This window comes from Schistocerca gregaria, chromosome 3 (genome assembly GCF_023897955.1).
Source record: "Schistocerca gregaria isolate iqSchGreg1 chromosome 3, iqSchGreg1.2, whole genome shotgun sequence".
Lineage (NCBI taxonomy): Eukaryota > Metazoa > Arthropoda > Insecta > Orthoptera > Acrididae > Schistocerca > Schistocerca gregaria.
Window position 1 is genome coordinate 112447367 of NC_064922.1, and position 15633 is coordinate 112462999.

The following is a 15633-nucleotide window of genomic DNA, read 5'->3' on the forward strand; positions in this document are numbered from 1 at the left end:
GGTGCACTGTGGGACTGTAGTGTGGATATTTCATAAGTACTGCATTCGTATTTATATACCTGGAAACCAATGAAATTTAATCACCTGAAACTAATTTTTATATGTAATATATACAACTATACGAGTGCGATTCGAATAGTTCAAGCTACGTTTAACACCGTACGTCTACAAACAGTAAATAGCACCCCCTACTCAAAACGCAATCACTGTTACGCCTACATAACATAACAGCAACATATTTACCCAAAGCAAGGACGCACTGACAGAAACAAACGCTCGCAATTGTATGCCGTTCTCATAACTTTTCAACTGCTTGCGTTAGGATGTTCAAACTCCACCGTTGGCCGCGGGGCATGATGGGAATCGGTATGTGCATGCATTTTTTTCGTCGGTCACTTTCATTTGGATGGGATCGGCAATAAATGAAATTGGCGCATTTGGAGGGACTGAGAATCCGCATTTCACGATCGAGAAGTCTCTTCACCCTCAACAGTTAACTCTGTGGTGCGCAATGTCCAGTCACAGAATAATCGGTGCGATATTCCTTGATGCCACCGTGACTACTGGACGGTACGTGAAGGTTTTGGAAGATGATTTCATCCCCATTCTCCAAAGTGACCCTGATTTCGACAAGATGTGGTTCATGCAAGACGGAGCTCGACCCTATCGACGCAGGAGGGTGATGTCTTGGAGGAGCTCTTTGGGGACCGCATTCTGCCTCTAGGGTACTCAGAGGCCACTGTGACGGGCCACGATTGTTCACCAAATTCTGCGTGTCTTTTTGTGGGGCTATATTAAAGACAAGATGTGCAGCAATAACACTAAAACCACTGCTGAGCAGAAAACAGTTTCGATATTCCGACACTTCCGTGGGTCATGCAGGTTTTCTCTATTCGTCTGCGCCATATCATTACCAGTGACGGCAGGCATATCGAACGTGTCATAATATAAATCCAAATGCCGGCCGCTGTGGCCGAGCGGTTCTAGCTACATCAGTCCGGAAACGCCCAGCTGCTACGGGCGCAGGTTCGAATCCTGCCCCGGGCATGGATGTGTGTGATGTCCTTAGCTTAGTGAGGTTTATGCAGTTCTACGTCTAGGGGACTGATGGCCTCAGATGTTAAGTCCCATAGTGCTCAGAGCCGTTTGAACCAATTGAAATCCTAAAATCTGTGGTGACGCTTACATGTTGAATAAAGTGTGTGCACGCCGTAGTTCCTAATTTTCATTTTTTTCGTATAGTACGCTAATTGTTACCCTATAGTAGTTACCAATAGAGATACAATACAGGCAATATAAACTGATTGTTCGTAAATGGCTTTGTCTTTTGCAGGTCCCCCGGCTATCGTGGAAGTAGACATCATGGTGCGCAGTATGGGGCCGATATCCGAAGTAGACATGGTGAGTTGGTCATGCAAGTGCGCAGTCTTTATACTGCCTACAGTGTCTGAAACAAGACGTTTGGGTCTATTTCTCTCTGTGGGGCTAACAGCGCTGACCGTTACAATTTTTCAATATTGAAATCCCTTTAAAAATATTGAATAGCTGAGAAGACGCCTCATCGTTCTAGATATAACGAGGGGACAACTCGGAAATTCACCTCCTATGTGGTGGAGAGGAGGCTAAGGCTGCAGTACAAAACCGTGATGATGCTGATCAACAAAGACGTAAGACAAGCAACAAAAATATGTTGACAATCTGTGTACGATAACGGAAATATCCAAAGGCGATGCTTGATTTGGAACATAACGTTTTTCTGATAAAGACAAAGTTATAGTAATTACGGATGAAAATAACATTTACCGAATGGCAACGATAAAATTGCAGGAAAATGGAAACAATACACAGGAGAATTATACTGTGAAAAAATTCGCCTGCAGGTATAGTGAAAAAAAAAACAAAGAAAAAATCATGTATATTGTGTTGCCAAATCTTTCTTGAAAATGTTCAAATGTGTGCGTGTGTGTGTCTGTGAATTCCTAAGGGACCAAACAGCTGAGGCCATCGGTCAGACTTACTACTTAAACTAACTTATACTAAGGACAACACACATACACACACACACACACACACACACACACACACACACACACACACACACACACACACACACGCCCGAGGGAGGACTCGAACCTCCGGCGGCAGGGCCACGCAGTCCAAGACATGGCGTCTGAAAGATTTGTTGGAACTAATAGTGAAAAAACCGAAAAGTAGTGAACCATAGATCATTCCAGTCTGAATGAAACAAAGCTGTTATTATTGTAATTTGTATGGACAGCGAAAGCTGCCTACAGATTTCGATAGAAATGCTGTGATTACAGTTTCCAAGAAGATAAATGCGACAAACTGCTAAAATTACTAACTGCATTGTCTTTGTTGTGTATCTAAAACAATAATTACCACTATCCTCAATCCAACGATACATGAAGTCGCGGTTGCACGTTGTAAATACGAGTTTTACTTTCGGAAAAAAGATAAAACTACGTGGCTCTAGACAAGCAGTATTAGATTTATAATCAGCTTTGAATGAATGAAAGGAGAGTAGCTACACAATATACATAGGTGCCGTAAATATAGAGGAAGCGCTCAGTAGAAAATGTAATAATAGGAAAGAAAAGAAACGTTAGGCTCGAGTGTGACAAGCTCTCCACCCCCTCAAAGAAAAGGTCTTCTAAAATCTTCGCCGTGGTAGACGGCTTACCTCTAGTGTACTCCAAGGTCTAAGTTAACTCGGAGAGTGATTATTTGGTTGCGAGTTGGAGAATGATTATGATAACAGATTTTCCTTCAACGTTGCACCAGTCTAAACTCGTAGCTGGTAATATGCGTTGCAATATTTAAACACTTAATTATGATTGGTTCAGCCAGTTCTAAATTTCGTGTACGTGTGGGTAATAAACTTATCATCATAGGAAAAAGAACGAAACTATGCTAAAGATATGTACAGAATGGTATATTCCACAAGAGATGATGTTGACTGAAAAGATAAGGAACTGCTTACCTTGCTTAAATTCTGCGGTGCAGATCGTCAAGTTGTATGCAGGTTGCGCTGTTTGGTGAATTCGGCAGCAACAGGAAGACGTTGCTGGAAACAAACACTCCTTTATACACTAATGGCCATTAAAATCGCTACACCACGAAGATGTCGTGCTTCAGACACAAAATTTCACCGATAGGAAGAAGAAGCTGTGATATGCAAATGATTAGCTTTTCAGAGCATTCACACAAGGTTGGCGCCGGTGGCGACACCTACAAAGTGCTGACATGAGGAAATTTTACAACCGGTTTACCATACACAAACAGTTGACTGGCGTTGCCTCGTGAAATGTTGTTGTGATGCCTCATGTAAGGAGGAGAAATGCGTACTATCACGTTTCCGACTTTGATAAAGGTCGGATTGTAGCCTATCACGATTGCGGTTTATCGTATCGCGACGTTGCTGCTCGCGTTGGTCCATATACAATGACTGTTAGCAGAATATGGGATCGTTGGGTTCAGGAGGGTAATACGGAACGCTGTGCTGGATACCAACGGCCTCGTATCACTAGTAGTCGACATGACAGGCATCTTATCCACATGGCTGTAACGGATCGTACAGCCACGTCTCGATCCATCAGTCAACAGATGGGTCACCCTTGACACTGTATCACAGAGAGAAGCGCCTGCGATGGTGTACTCAACGACGAATCTGGGTGCACGAATTGCAAAACGTCATTTTTTCGGATGAATCCAGGTTCTGTTTACAGCATCATGATGATCGCATCCGTGTCTGGCATCATCGCGGTGAAAGCACATTGGAAGCATGTATTCGTCATCGCCATACTGGCGTATCACCCGGCCTGATTGTATCGGTGCCATTGGTTACACATCTCGGTCACCTCTTGCTCCCTTTGACGGCAGTTTGAAGAATGGACGTTACATTTCATATGTATTACGACCTGTGGCTCTACTTTTCATTCGATTCCTGCGAAACCCTACATTTCAGCGAGATATTGCACGACCGCATGTTGCAGATCCTGTACGGGCCTTTCTGGATACAGAAAATGTTCGACTGCTATCCTGGCCACCACATTCTCCAGGTCTCTCACCAACTGAAAATGTCTGGTCAATGTTGGCCGAGCAACTGGCTCGTCACAATACGCTGGTCACTACTCTTCATGAACTGTGTTATCATGTTGAAGCTGCATGGGCAGCTGTACCTGTACACGCCATCCAAGATCTGTTTGAGTCAATGCCCAGGCGTATCAAGGCCGTTATTACGGCCAGAGGTGGTTGTTCTGGGTACTGATTTCCAGAATCTACGTACCCAAATTGCATGAAAATGTAATCACATGTCAGTTCTAGTATAATAACTTTGTCCAATGAATACCCGTTTATGATCTGCATTTCTTCTTGGTGCAGCAATTTTCATGGCCAGTAGGGTATAATATTTCAGAAGAATAAGCTACATATAGATTTTGTTACAATGGAACATGTACATTCTAATAAAAACAAACGACGCACTATGAAAGAATCCTCCGAAAGCGACGGATATCAATAGATGTGATGTAGATATGTATACAAACAAGTGATTACAATTTCAGGAAAACTGGATGACTTATTGAAGAAAATGGGATGCACAAAATGAGCAAGTCAACCACATCTGACCCTTATTGAAGCAACTGACTGGAACTGATTGACTGTATTGTTGGATGTTTTCATGATGTATACCGTGCGAAGCTCCGTGTAATTGGAGCGTTAGATCGCCACAATCCTTAACTAATTGGAGGGTCCTGATGGTAATGATCCAAACATTCTCAGCTGGAGAGAGATCCAGCTACCTCGCTGGCCAAGATACGATTTGGTAAGCACAAACGCAAGCACCAGAAAATCCTTGCTAAAATATAAGTCAAGGATGGCTTGCCATGAATGGGCAACGACCAAATCTGACGTAGAGCATCGTCCACGTATCGTTGCGTATTAAGGAGCCGCCTATGACAATCAGACAGGTCCTGCTACGCAGTGATGTAATACCCAGACCATCAATCCTGGTTTCGGCAATATGGGGGGCAGGTCAGGTTGGTGTCCCACCTCTGTGTCGGCCCTCTCCAGACACATCTTTGCTGGTCATCTGGACTCAGTTCGATGCGAGGCTCATCACTGGAGACAGTTCTACTCCATTCAATGCGACTACAAGCCGAATGTGCCAGACACCACTGAGGACAGGATTGCTAGTGTAGGACGTCAATAATGGTCGGCGCAAGGGACACCGTGAAAGTTCCGGTTCTGCGAGTCGTCTATTAATGGTCTTTGTGGTCTCTGACGAACCATTTACACATTGGGTCAACGATAGTGGTGAATCCGGGACTCTGAGTGCCTCTCTTATAACTGCTCGTTCATCACATTCTGTCGTCCCTCTACGTTGACGGCTTCCTTCTTTATGCTGCGTTCGGCCACGGTTCACACATTCCTGGCAACATCGTCGAGCTGTGGCATCGCTCCTATTCAGATGTCCAGCGATTCCAACAGGATTCTTTGCGACCACCTACACGTTCTCTCTAAAATACTGACACCCGCGTATACTGTTCACGCGTGTGTGTACTAGGCACAGTGACTGTCCATCTAAGTACATGGAATAAAACGTGAAAAGAACTGGTATCGACTTGCCCCCTGTTTACTATCCTTGCTAACTGAGAGGTGAAACCACGCTACAGTGTCACATTCATCCACTAGCCGCCGAAGTTTACAATTTTACTTTTTCTGTCGATACGTTTATGAATAGCAAAATTGGTATTTCTAACGAATGTAATAAAGTATGATTGGCAGCACTGCGACTTGGCGCCGCTAAAGGCAATTGTTGCCTCTTTTGGAGGTAAGACCTTACGGGACCAAACTGCGTGGGTCATCGGTCCTTAAGCTTACACACGACTTAATCTATGTTAAACTAACTTAACGCTGTGGACAACACACACACATTCCCGATGGAGGATTCGAACCTCCGAAGGGGGGAGCCGCACGCACCGTGACAAGGCGCCTGAGACCGCGCGGCTATCCAGCGCTGTTGCCACTCTTCCTTGCTAAAATGAAGGCATTATCAACGCTAGAGGTTAGGTTGTGCTACACAGTACTAAACTGATGTCTCCTTGTTCTCGTTTAGCATGCAAGAAACTGAAAGGAAAGAAACTCAAACTGCATTTCCACTGGCGGTTAAAATTTCCATAGCCCACAAAAGCTGAGCTTTATTAAACAGAGACTGAACGGAATACTGGAATAAATGTTGAAACAATACCTTTACAGCACTCGGTATTACGGTCGTAAAAGAAGACCACTGAGAAAATTGAAATTACATGAAAGTGGCAACATCTGAAATTACAACAGCATGTCAAAAAATTAGGCAATAAATATGCTACGAAATGAGGTGATATCCGAAGAAAGAAATTAACAGAAGAAGGGAATGTGAACAGTATTTACGCCCCGACATCAACAATTTGTCAATGTAAGTTTCAGTGGAAGAGAAACTATTCTGGAAGGGAAAGAGAGACAGATTGTAATGTGTAATACAGTTCTCATGAGACCGGATGTATGAGGTGTCCAAAAATGAAGAGACTGTGCAGCTCTGTGTGCAAGTATGAGAAAGACTTCAAAATGTTTGCGCAGCATATCTGTATCTCTAGGAGTATCTGAGGTAGAACACGGAAACGAGAACGAGCTCGGTATGCAGTTACTGGAGAGTGGAAAACAGCCTAAAAAACACATCCAGGCTGGACGCCCCAATGAGCCCCCTTCGTTAATCCTCCAGGCAGGTTCGATCTGTCGCCCGTATTCCTCCTCAACCGGGAAGCGGTTGCGTCGCATCATGCGGCTAAACGGCCTGATGACGCGGATGAGGTATGGTGACAGTTAAAACACTGTTGAGTCTATAATACCTTGGAAGTGACTTCGCTGTGTTGTGTCCCGTTGATTAGTGTGAACGTTACTTATTTTGCCCTCAATTATAAGATAACTCAGTTACTGCTTTTGAAACCAGGACATACCGAATTTTACAAAAACGCACCTCTGGTAATGAGCACATTTAAATTTCGGTCTCTACTACAAAAATATATGGTCACCGAAGTATGGGACAGATAAGCGAACATCATACAACGGTATTCAGAAGTTCATCGTGGATAATGAAGGAGTTAGACGTAACAGACTGGCTGAATGTACGACAGAATTGGGAAGAGATCCCTCGTGACAGCAGATATAATAAGAAAAGGCAAGAGACTTGCTATCGCAATAATTACGGTGGAGATATGAATCAATACAAAGAGAGGGAGCCAACATTTCGCCATCAGCTGGAGAAATGAGAAAACTTTGCCCAGAAGATTATGAATCAAAACAACGCGGCCGTAAGCAGGTGTCACTGGCAACACGAAATCACTGCTAACACAGCGCGTAGGCAGCTGCAAACTTACATCACAAAATGCAAATGCAGAAAAATACACTCCTACAGCTTCAGACAAGAAAACAGACATTCTGCAACGTAACCTTCCAGTTTTGGTGGTGGTAAAACTCTACCTAAGTAGGAAGATTACCGTCGCTTTGTCATGTCCCTACAGCTCCTGCAAGTTACCGTCTGAAGTAAATGGTTTCTTAAATTCATGCGGTCCACGAAATAACTGGCCCCTGCGGACTATTGCCGGGTTATAATAATTTCTAGCAGAAGGTTTCCACCGACCGCTAAAATTAGAACGCAAGGGATAACATAATTTTTTTTTAATTTAATTGCTTTCATGACCAAGGATTCGACTGTGGTACAGACTTTCACCTATTCTGTGTGATGGAGGGAGCAAATAATCAGTCAAGGGCAGAGATTAATTGCTATTTATTCAGCACCGATGGCGTTTCAACCACTAACCGTGATTATGTTGCAATATACATCACCATAACTGGCCTCACTAGTTAACATAGTTCAGTTTCTCCACGTAATAAGGTAAGGGAGATGGGAGCGCAGACCTGGCTTCAATGTAATTTTATGCAAACACACGATTACACCTAAACACGTGTTTATTACATCCAATTGCTATAGGTGATCCAAAACAAGTTCAGCAAAGCAAGCAAACTAGGTCAGAGTGGAAGAGTGTTTCGCAATTCCTTAGCAAATAAATGGGCATTAAAATCTTATACTTTTCCTAGATGCACGAGTTTAAACTGTGTATTTTACGTAATGCACAACATACGGAGAAACAGAATTATTCCTTCCCTATCTTACACTCGCCCACTACCGTATGGTTATTAACTCGTCTAAAACAAATTTTCAGATCGAAATTGCACTTTATCAATGTGGCGGTTGCTCCAACCGACCACGTGGCACGAAAGGAATTTTACAAAGAAAACATATAGCAAATAAATAAAATCCCCTAAAATACTATTATAAATGAAAAACCACGTTAAAATACATTAAATGAGTGAACTTCGGTTAAACACAAAGCAATAATACGACCGTGAGCTTAAGACCCATGGAGCGTGACCTGATCAAGACACAAATACAAAATTCTACAGAAATTTGAATATATTATGAAAATAAATTGCCTTATGGGGGTTTAGCGGTAACTCCACACCTGATTTCAACATCTGGACTTCATTACCGAGCAAATTTCAGACAATCTAATACCTTTGTTAACATTACCAAAATCGAGAGCTGCGTCTACACGTCTGTCCAGCGCCGTCACGCAGGAACAAGGGGACCTCCAGACACCTCGCCCAACCGTTCTTTGTTCTAAAGGTGGTGAAGGTGACGGTTCACCAACCAAAAGAGCCAATACTCGTGCCTTCGACCTCTCTGACCTGATTCACCCACCATATTTGCCAAAATTGTTCACGTTTACAGGTTGGTACTATCCTACCACAGAACGACTCTACACATGCAATGCTACGACCTCTACTATCTCATACTATCTCATTCATACAGTCCAAGGTCGCATACGAGAAAGGATACGAGGAAACGTGGCACACATGAAATAAAATGAATAAATAAACACCACTTGGTCCATTCTCTTCTGTTTCCTATGCACGGAATTCACTTCTGCAGAGTCAAAACACTCTGGCTATAGTTCTCCTGTATCGGAATGTATTGGAAAAACGGGAAAACAAGTTCCGTTTCAATTTCAATTACTGTAAGAATAAATGCAGTCAGTTACCCAAGAAATACATTCACAAGCTGAAAGATGCTGTTAACTTGTTATTTGAAAACTATGACACAGGTCATTACTGGTGGTGAGAACCATTAGTTTTATCACACCTGATAATGGCTAATTAATACGCATAAGTTTAATTGATGTCGTCATCCAACACAGTCGTGCTATAGAGGGAAAAAAAACCAATCGTTGTGATTAGATAGCATGTGGTCTTGGACATTTTGCTGACTCCCCACTGAACTCGTGAAAAGGTGACGAGAATCAGCTACCGTGTGACGTCGATTGTCTAGTGTAGCTCTTCCGGGGATTAAAAGCTAGGCACCATAGAAGAGCCCAGTTTTCGAAGATGACAGACCAGTCCTAGAAGAACTGTTATGGAAAATGATTTGTGACACTTCTTCAGAAGATCACAGTAACATCTGCGTATAATGTTACATGCACTGAATTTTCAGTACAGCCATGGTATACACAATATAATGAGTAGGACCGAATACTGATCCTTGAGGTTAGCTTGCACAGATAGGGCACTCTATCAATTCGCGGCTACGTGTGGTGCCCACTATCAGGAGGAGTTGGTTCTCACATTGAGCCTAGCTGTATATTCTTTGGGGTGTTGCCAAAAGAGATACTTTTTGTTAAATTAACATGTATCTTCACAGGTCTCTTTTGAGCCAGAGGTGGCTAATTTTAGTTGCGAATGTGATGGCTCTGCTAATCTGGTGCCTTTGGTACTGTGCAGACGTATTCGATGGACTGCTACTTCCGGCAGTCGTGGGTAGACCGGCGGCTGGCGTTCACCGGCGGCTCCAAGGAGACGCTGGCGCTGAGCATCTCGATGCTGGCGCGCATCTGGAAGCCGGACACTTACTTCTACAACGGGAAGCAGTCCTACCTGCACACCATCACCACGCCCAACAAGTTCGTGCGGCTCTACCGGGACGGGCGCGTCCTCTACTCCTCCAGGTGAGATGCACATGCTCTCTTACGGTTGGTCAAGTCCAGCCATAAGACTGTGAACTATTCCGCCGCCTCTTCATCCGATGGCCTCACGGTTGGACTGGAAGGGAGTGTGTGGGAGGCATTTTCAAAAATGTGACGTACTTAATGATTGAAACAAATTGACTGTGTTCTTGGGAACAAGAAGCCAAACTTCTATAAGGTAACTTGAGGATTAGGAACAGAAATAATGTATGTGTGGACATAAACAATCTTTCCATTCTCACATAATAGGTATCTGAACATCCGTTATACAACAACGAAAAGCCTGCTTGAAATTATTCAAAGGTTAAGTGATCCAGCGGCCCTACAATATTATTGAAAGATTTTCAATGACACTAGCTGCATTTGGGCAACGAGATGAACCAAGGGCAACACTTCAAAATTTGTAACTGGCCAGGGCTCTAGCCCCGGTCTCGCCGTAACCATCTCAGCCATCCGAGCACACTTCCGATCTGATCAAAATTTTCAGCCCGTTGCACACGGCAAGTGTAGTGTCACCTACCAATAAACCCCTCGTTCGTCATTCGGTTAATGCGACCAGACACGATGAGCGGGGGTTCCGGGTTAGAGTCCCAGTCAGCCACAAGTACTATTGTGTTTCCATTGATTTATTTCAATGTCCAAATGTGGCTAGTGACACTGAAAACCTTTTAATACAATTTATGAAGCCACGGGATCACATAACGTGTCTGTTCTTTTGGACATGTTCGAAAGCACAGACACCATTTATATATGTACATACCTGAAGCTTTTGGGCAAAGTAGCAAATACAGATGCACGAGTGAAGACTCAGTTTTAAAGTTCTCTGGACAATGTGGTCACTCGAAAGAGAGTTCACCGTCGTGTTGGGAATGGACGGAGAAACAAAACTCATCACGTCCATTTTCAGTGAAACTGACTAAGCATAAAGTTTAATTTATTTAGGGAAGCCAAAGGAGACACACTGATGAACCAAAACATTATAAACACCTCCAGAATAGCTTGTTTGTCCGTCTTTGGAACGAAACACATAACTGATTCTATGTATCAGGTGGTGTCGTAGACATAAACGTGAGTTTACTACAATGATTCTCAAACCTATGTAACACGGTTGTCGTTCCGATAGAAGGAAAATTATACTGCTGATACACTCCTGGAAATGGAAAAAAGAACACATTGACACCGGTGTGTCAGACCCACCATACTTGCTCCGGACACTGCGAGAGGGCTGTACAAGCAATGATCACACGCACGGCACAGCGGACACACCAGGAACCGCAGTGTTGGCCGTCGAATGGTGCTAGCTGCGCAGCATTTGTGCACCGCCGCCGTCAGTGTCAGCCAGTTTGCCGTGGCATACGGAGCTCCATCGCAGTCTTTAACACTGGTAGCATGCCGCGACTGCGTGGACGTGAACCGTATGTGCAGTTGACGGACTTTGAGCGAGGGCGTATAATGGGCATGCGGGAGGCCGGGTGGACGTACCGCCGAATTGCTCAACACGTGAGGCGTCAGGTCTCCACAGTACATCGATGTTGTCGCCAGTGGTCGGCGGAAGGTGCACGTGCCCGTCGACCTGGGACCGGACCGCAGCGACGCACGGATGGACGCAGTGCCGTAGGGGACCGCACCGCCACTTCCCAGCAAATTAGGGACACTGTTGCTCCTGGGGTATCGGCGAGGACCATTCGCAACCGTCTCCATGAAGCTGGGCTACGGTCCCGCACACCGTTAGGCCGTCTTCCGTTCACGCCCCAACATCGTGCAGCCCGCCTCCAGTGGTGTCGCGACAGGCGTGAATGGAGGGACGAATGGAGACGTGTCGTCTTCAGCGATGAGAGTCGCTTCTGCCTTGGTGCCAATGATGGTCGTATGCGTGTTTGGCACCGTGCAGGTGAGCGCCACAATCAGGACTGCATACGACCGAGGCACACAGGGCCAACACCCAGCATCATGGTGTGGGGAGCGATCTCCTACACTGGCCGTACACCTCTGGTGATCGTCGAGGGGACACTGAATAGTGCACGGTACATCCAAACCGTCATCGAACCCATCGTTCTACCATTCCTAGACCGGCAAGGGAACTTGCTGTTCCAACAGGACAATGCACGTCCGCATGTATCCCGTGCCACCCAACGTGCTCTAGAAGGTGTAAGTCAACTACCCTGGCCAGCAAGATCTCCGGATCTGTCCCCCATTGAGCATGTTTGGGACTGGATGAAGAGTCGTCTCACGCGGTCTGCACTTCCAGCACGAACGCTGGTCCACCTGAGGCGCCAGGTGGAAATGGCATGGCAAGCCGTTCCACAGGACTACATCCAGCATCTCTACGATCGTCTCCATGGGAGAATAGCAGCCTGCATTGCTGCGAAAGGTGTATATACACTGTACTAGTGCCGACATTGTGCATGCTCTGTTGCCTGTGTCTATGTGACTGTGGTTCTGTCAGTGTGATCATGTGATGTATCTGACCCCCAGGAATGTGTCAATAAAGTTTCCCCTTCCTGGGACCATGAATTCACGGTGTTCTTATTTCAATTTCCAGGAGTGTAGATGACATCGCCTTCGGGGAAGACATCAAGCATGAAGGGATGAGGGTGGTCCGTAGCTCTCAGCCTGTCTTCGATTACTACCACACTACTCATGAAAGTGCAAGAGAAAGTCTTCCACAGCATAATACCGCCAGCCTGTGTCCGTGGCGCGTTGCACGTTTCAAGCCGCCGTTCATCTAGATAACGACGTTTGTGAAGACGACCATCGACCTAGTACAGCAAAAATGTACTTCACCCAAAGAGCCGATACATTTCCATTGATTGACGGTCGAACTTCGCTGGTCCCCTGCCCAATGCAATCGCGAGTGACGATGTCGTTGGATCAACATGTCAACACTTACGGGTGGTCTGCTATGGAGCTCCATGTTCGACATTGTACAAAGAACGGTGTGATCTGGAACACTTGTGCGTGCACCAACATTGTGCTGTTTCAGCAGAGATGCCACGGATCACCATTACTTTACGGAACACTCAAGCCTCTGAACACAACGTTCTGTGAAGAGTCGTGATATCCGACCATTTATCACCTGGTGGTAATTTCACTGTCCTATCTCTTTCTGTAGATACTCACGACAGTAGGAAGTGAACATTCGACCAGCTTCACTGTTTTCGAGATATTCCCTAATAGGCTAAGCATAATAATAATAAGCTCACCTTTGTCAAAGTCTTTTATCTCAAAGGATTTCCCATGTGCAGCCCACATCTTCGCTGGGGCGATCCCCTGTCTATGTCTATGTCTGTTACCGCGTCAGGTGCCCGCAACGTCATCAGGCGCCATCCAACGTCACGGTCGGCAGTGGTCGTAATGTTTTGGAATATCAGTGTACATCTTGATAGCTGGACGGCAGTTTGAACTACCACCCACACGAATGTGAGGCTAGTGTCTTAAGCATAGTGCCAATACGCTAAGAAGTGACTCATGCTAGGGAAAGTGACGCTGAAGTGTTCAACTCCATCATTTGAATTGTAACAGCAAATGTGCCAAAGTGAGGAAGCAGGATTCGGCTGCAACGTCCCGTTGTCATTTGGGATCTTGCTTTGGAGAAGGTTGAGGAACGATATTGATCACGTCCTTCTCAAAGGAAGAGTCTGGTATTTATCTAAGGAGGTTTACGAAAACGACGAAAAATTTAAATATGGTTGTCCGATAAGAGAACTGAGAATTGGCAGTGTTAACATTTGCGCCACATCGCGCTGCAGGATGGTCTAGGATATGGTAAGATATGTATGGAGATTTGAACTGAAACTTCCAGGCACATTAAAAGTGTGTGCCGGACCGAGACTTAAACTCGTCATCTTTGCCTTTCGCGGGCAGAAGTGAAGCTGTGAGGACGGGGCGTGAGTCGTGGTTGGGTAGCTCAGTTGGTAGAGCACTTGCCCGCGAAAGGCAAAGGTCCCGAGTTTGAGTCTCGGTCTGGCACGCAGTTTTAATCTGCCAGGAAGTTTCACATCAGCGCACACTCCGCTGCAGAGTGAAAATTTCATTATGAGATTTGAACTACTTATCTCTATGCGACGATCGTGTCGTAACCATCCCATCACCTTATTGGGAGAATCAGACACAGGTGTATCAACGCTATGACTACTGAAATATGGCTTGTTAGGTAATGAATCATGAACGATGTTCTTATTGTGGATTTTAGTCCAAAGACTAGTTTGATGTATGTGTCCACCCTAGTCTGTACTACACTATACCATAATCTCTGCAAAACTATTCCAACCTACACTGAATCGCACCCGCTTACTGTTGTCGAGCCTTAGCTTTCTCCTACACATCCGCCCCTCGCCCTACCATACGCTCACTGCCGACACTTCCCTCCGTTACTGAATAAACGATTCCCTGATAGCCCACGATGTTCCCTGTTAACCTGTCAATTCTTTTACTTACGTACTTTTACTCAAGTACCTCAAGTACTCAATTCAGCACCTCTACATTAGTAATGATATACACTCCTGGAAATTGAAATAAGAATACCGTGAATTCATTGTCCCAGGAAGGGGAAACTTTATTCACACATTCCTGGGGTCAGATACATCACATGATCACACTGACAGAACCACAGGCACATAGACACAGGCAACAGAGCATGCACAATGTCGGCACTAGTACAGTGTATATCCACCTTTCGCAGCAATGCAGGCTGCTATTCTCCCATGGAGACGATCGTAGAGATGCTGGATGTAGTCCTGTGGAACGGCTTGCCATGCCATTTCCACCTGGCGCCTCAGGTGGACCAGCGTTCGTGCTGGAAGTGCAGACCGCGTGAGACGACGCTTCATCCAGTCCCAAACATCCTCAATGGGGGACAGTTCCGGAGATCTTGCTGGCTAGGGTAGTTGACTTACACCTTCTAGAGCACGTTGGGTGGCACGGGATACATGCGGACGTGCATTGTCCTGTTGGAACAGCAAGTTCCCTTGCCGGTCTAGGAATGGTAGAACGATGGGTTCGATGACGGTTTGGATGTACCGTGCACTATTCAGTGTCCCCTCGACGATCACCAGAGGTGTACGGCCAGTGTAGGGCGCCAAACACGCATACGACCATCATTGGCACCAAGGCAGAAGCGACTCTCATCGCTGAAGACGACACGTCTCCATTCGTCCCTCCATTCACGCCTGTCGCGACACCACTGGAGGCGGGCTGCACGATGTTGGGGCGTGAGCGGAAGACGGCCTAACGGTGTGCGGGACCGTAGCCCAGCTTCATGGAGACGGTTGCGAATGGTCCTTGCCGATACCCCAGGAGCAACAGTGTCCCTAATTTGCTGGGAAGTGGCGGTGCGGTCCCCTACGGCACTGCGTAGGATCCTACGGTCTTGGCGTGCATCCGTGCGTCGCTGCGGTCCGGTCCCAGGTCGACGGGCACGTGCACCTTCCGCCGACCACTGGCGACAACATCGATGTACTGTGGAGACCTCATGCCCCACGTGTTGAGCAATTCGGCG

At 45.8% G+C, this 15633-nt stretch overlaps 1 protein-coding gene across 1 annotated transcript in view; it reads left to right on the plus strand.

The window, feature by feature from the left end:
* Window positions 1-15633, plus strand: part of LOC126355272 (gamma-aminobutyric acid receptor alpha-like) — a 250968-nt gene that overhangs the window by 65916 nt on the left and 169419 nt on the right. The window contains exons 3-4 of the mRNA XM_050005560.1: window positions 1334-1401; window positions 9895-10118. Of these exons, the coding sequence (XP_049861517.1) occupies window positions 1363-1401; window positions 9895-10118 (263 nt within the window). The 5' untranslated portion in view covers window positions 1334-1362. The remainder of the gene's footprint in view (window positions 1-1333; window positions 1402-9894; window positions 10119-15633) is intronic.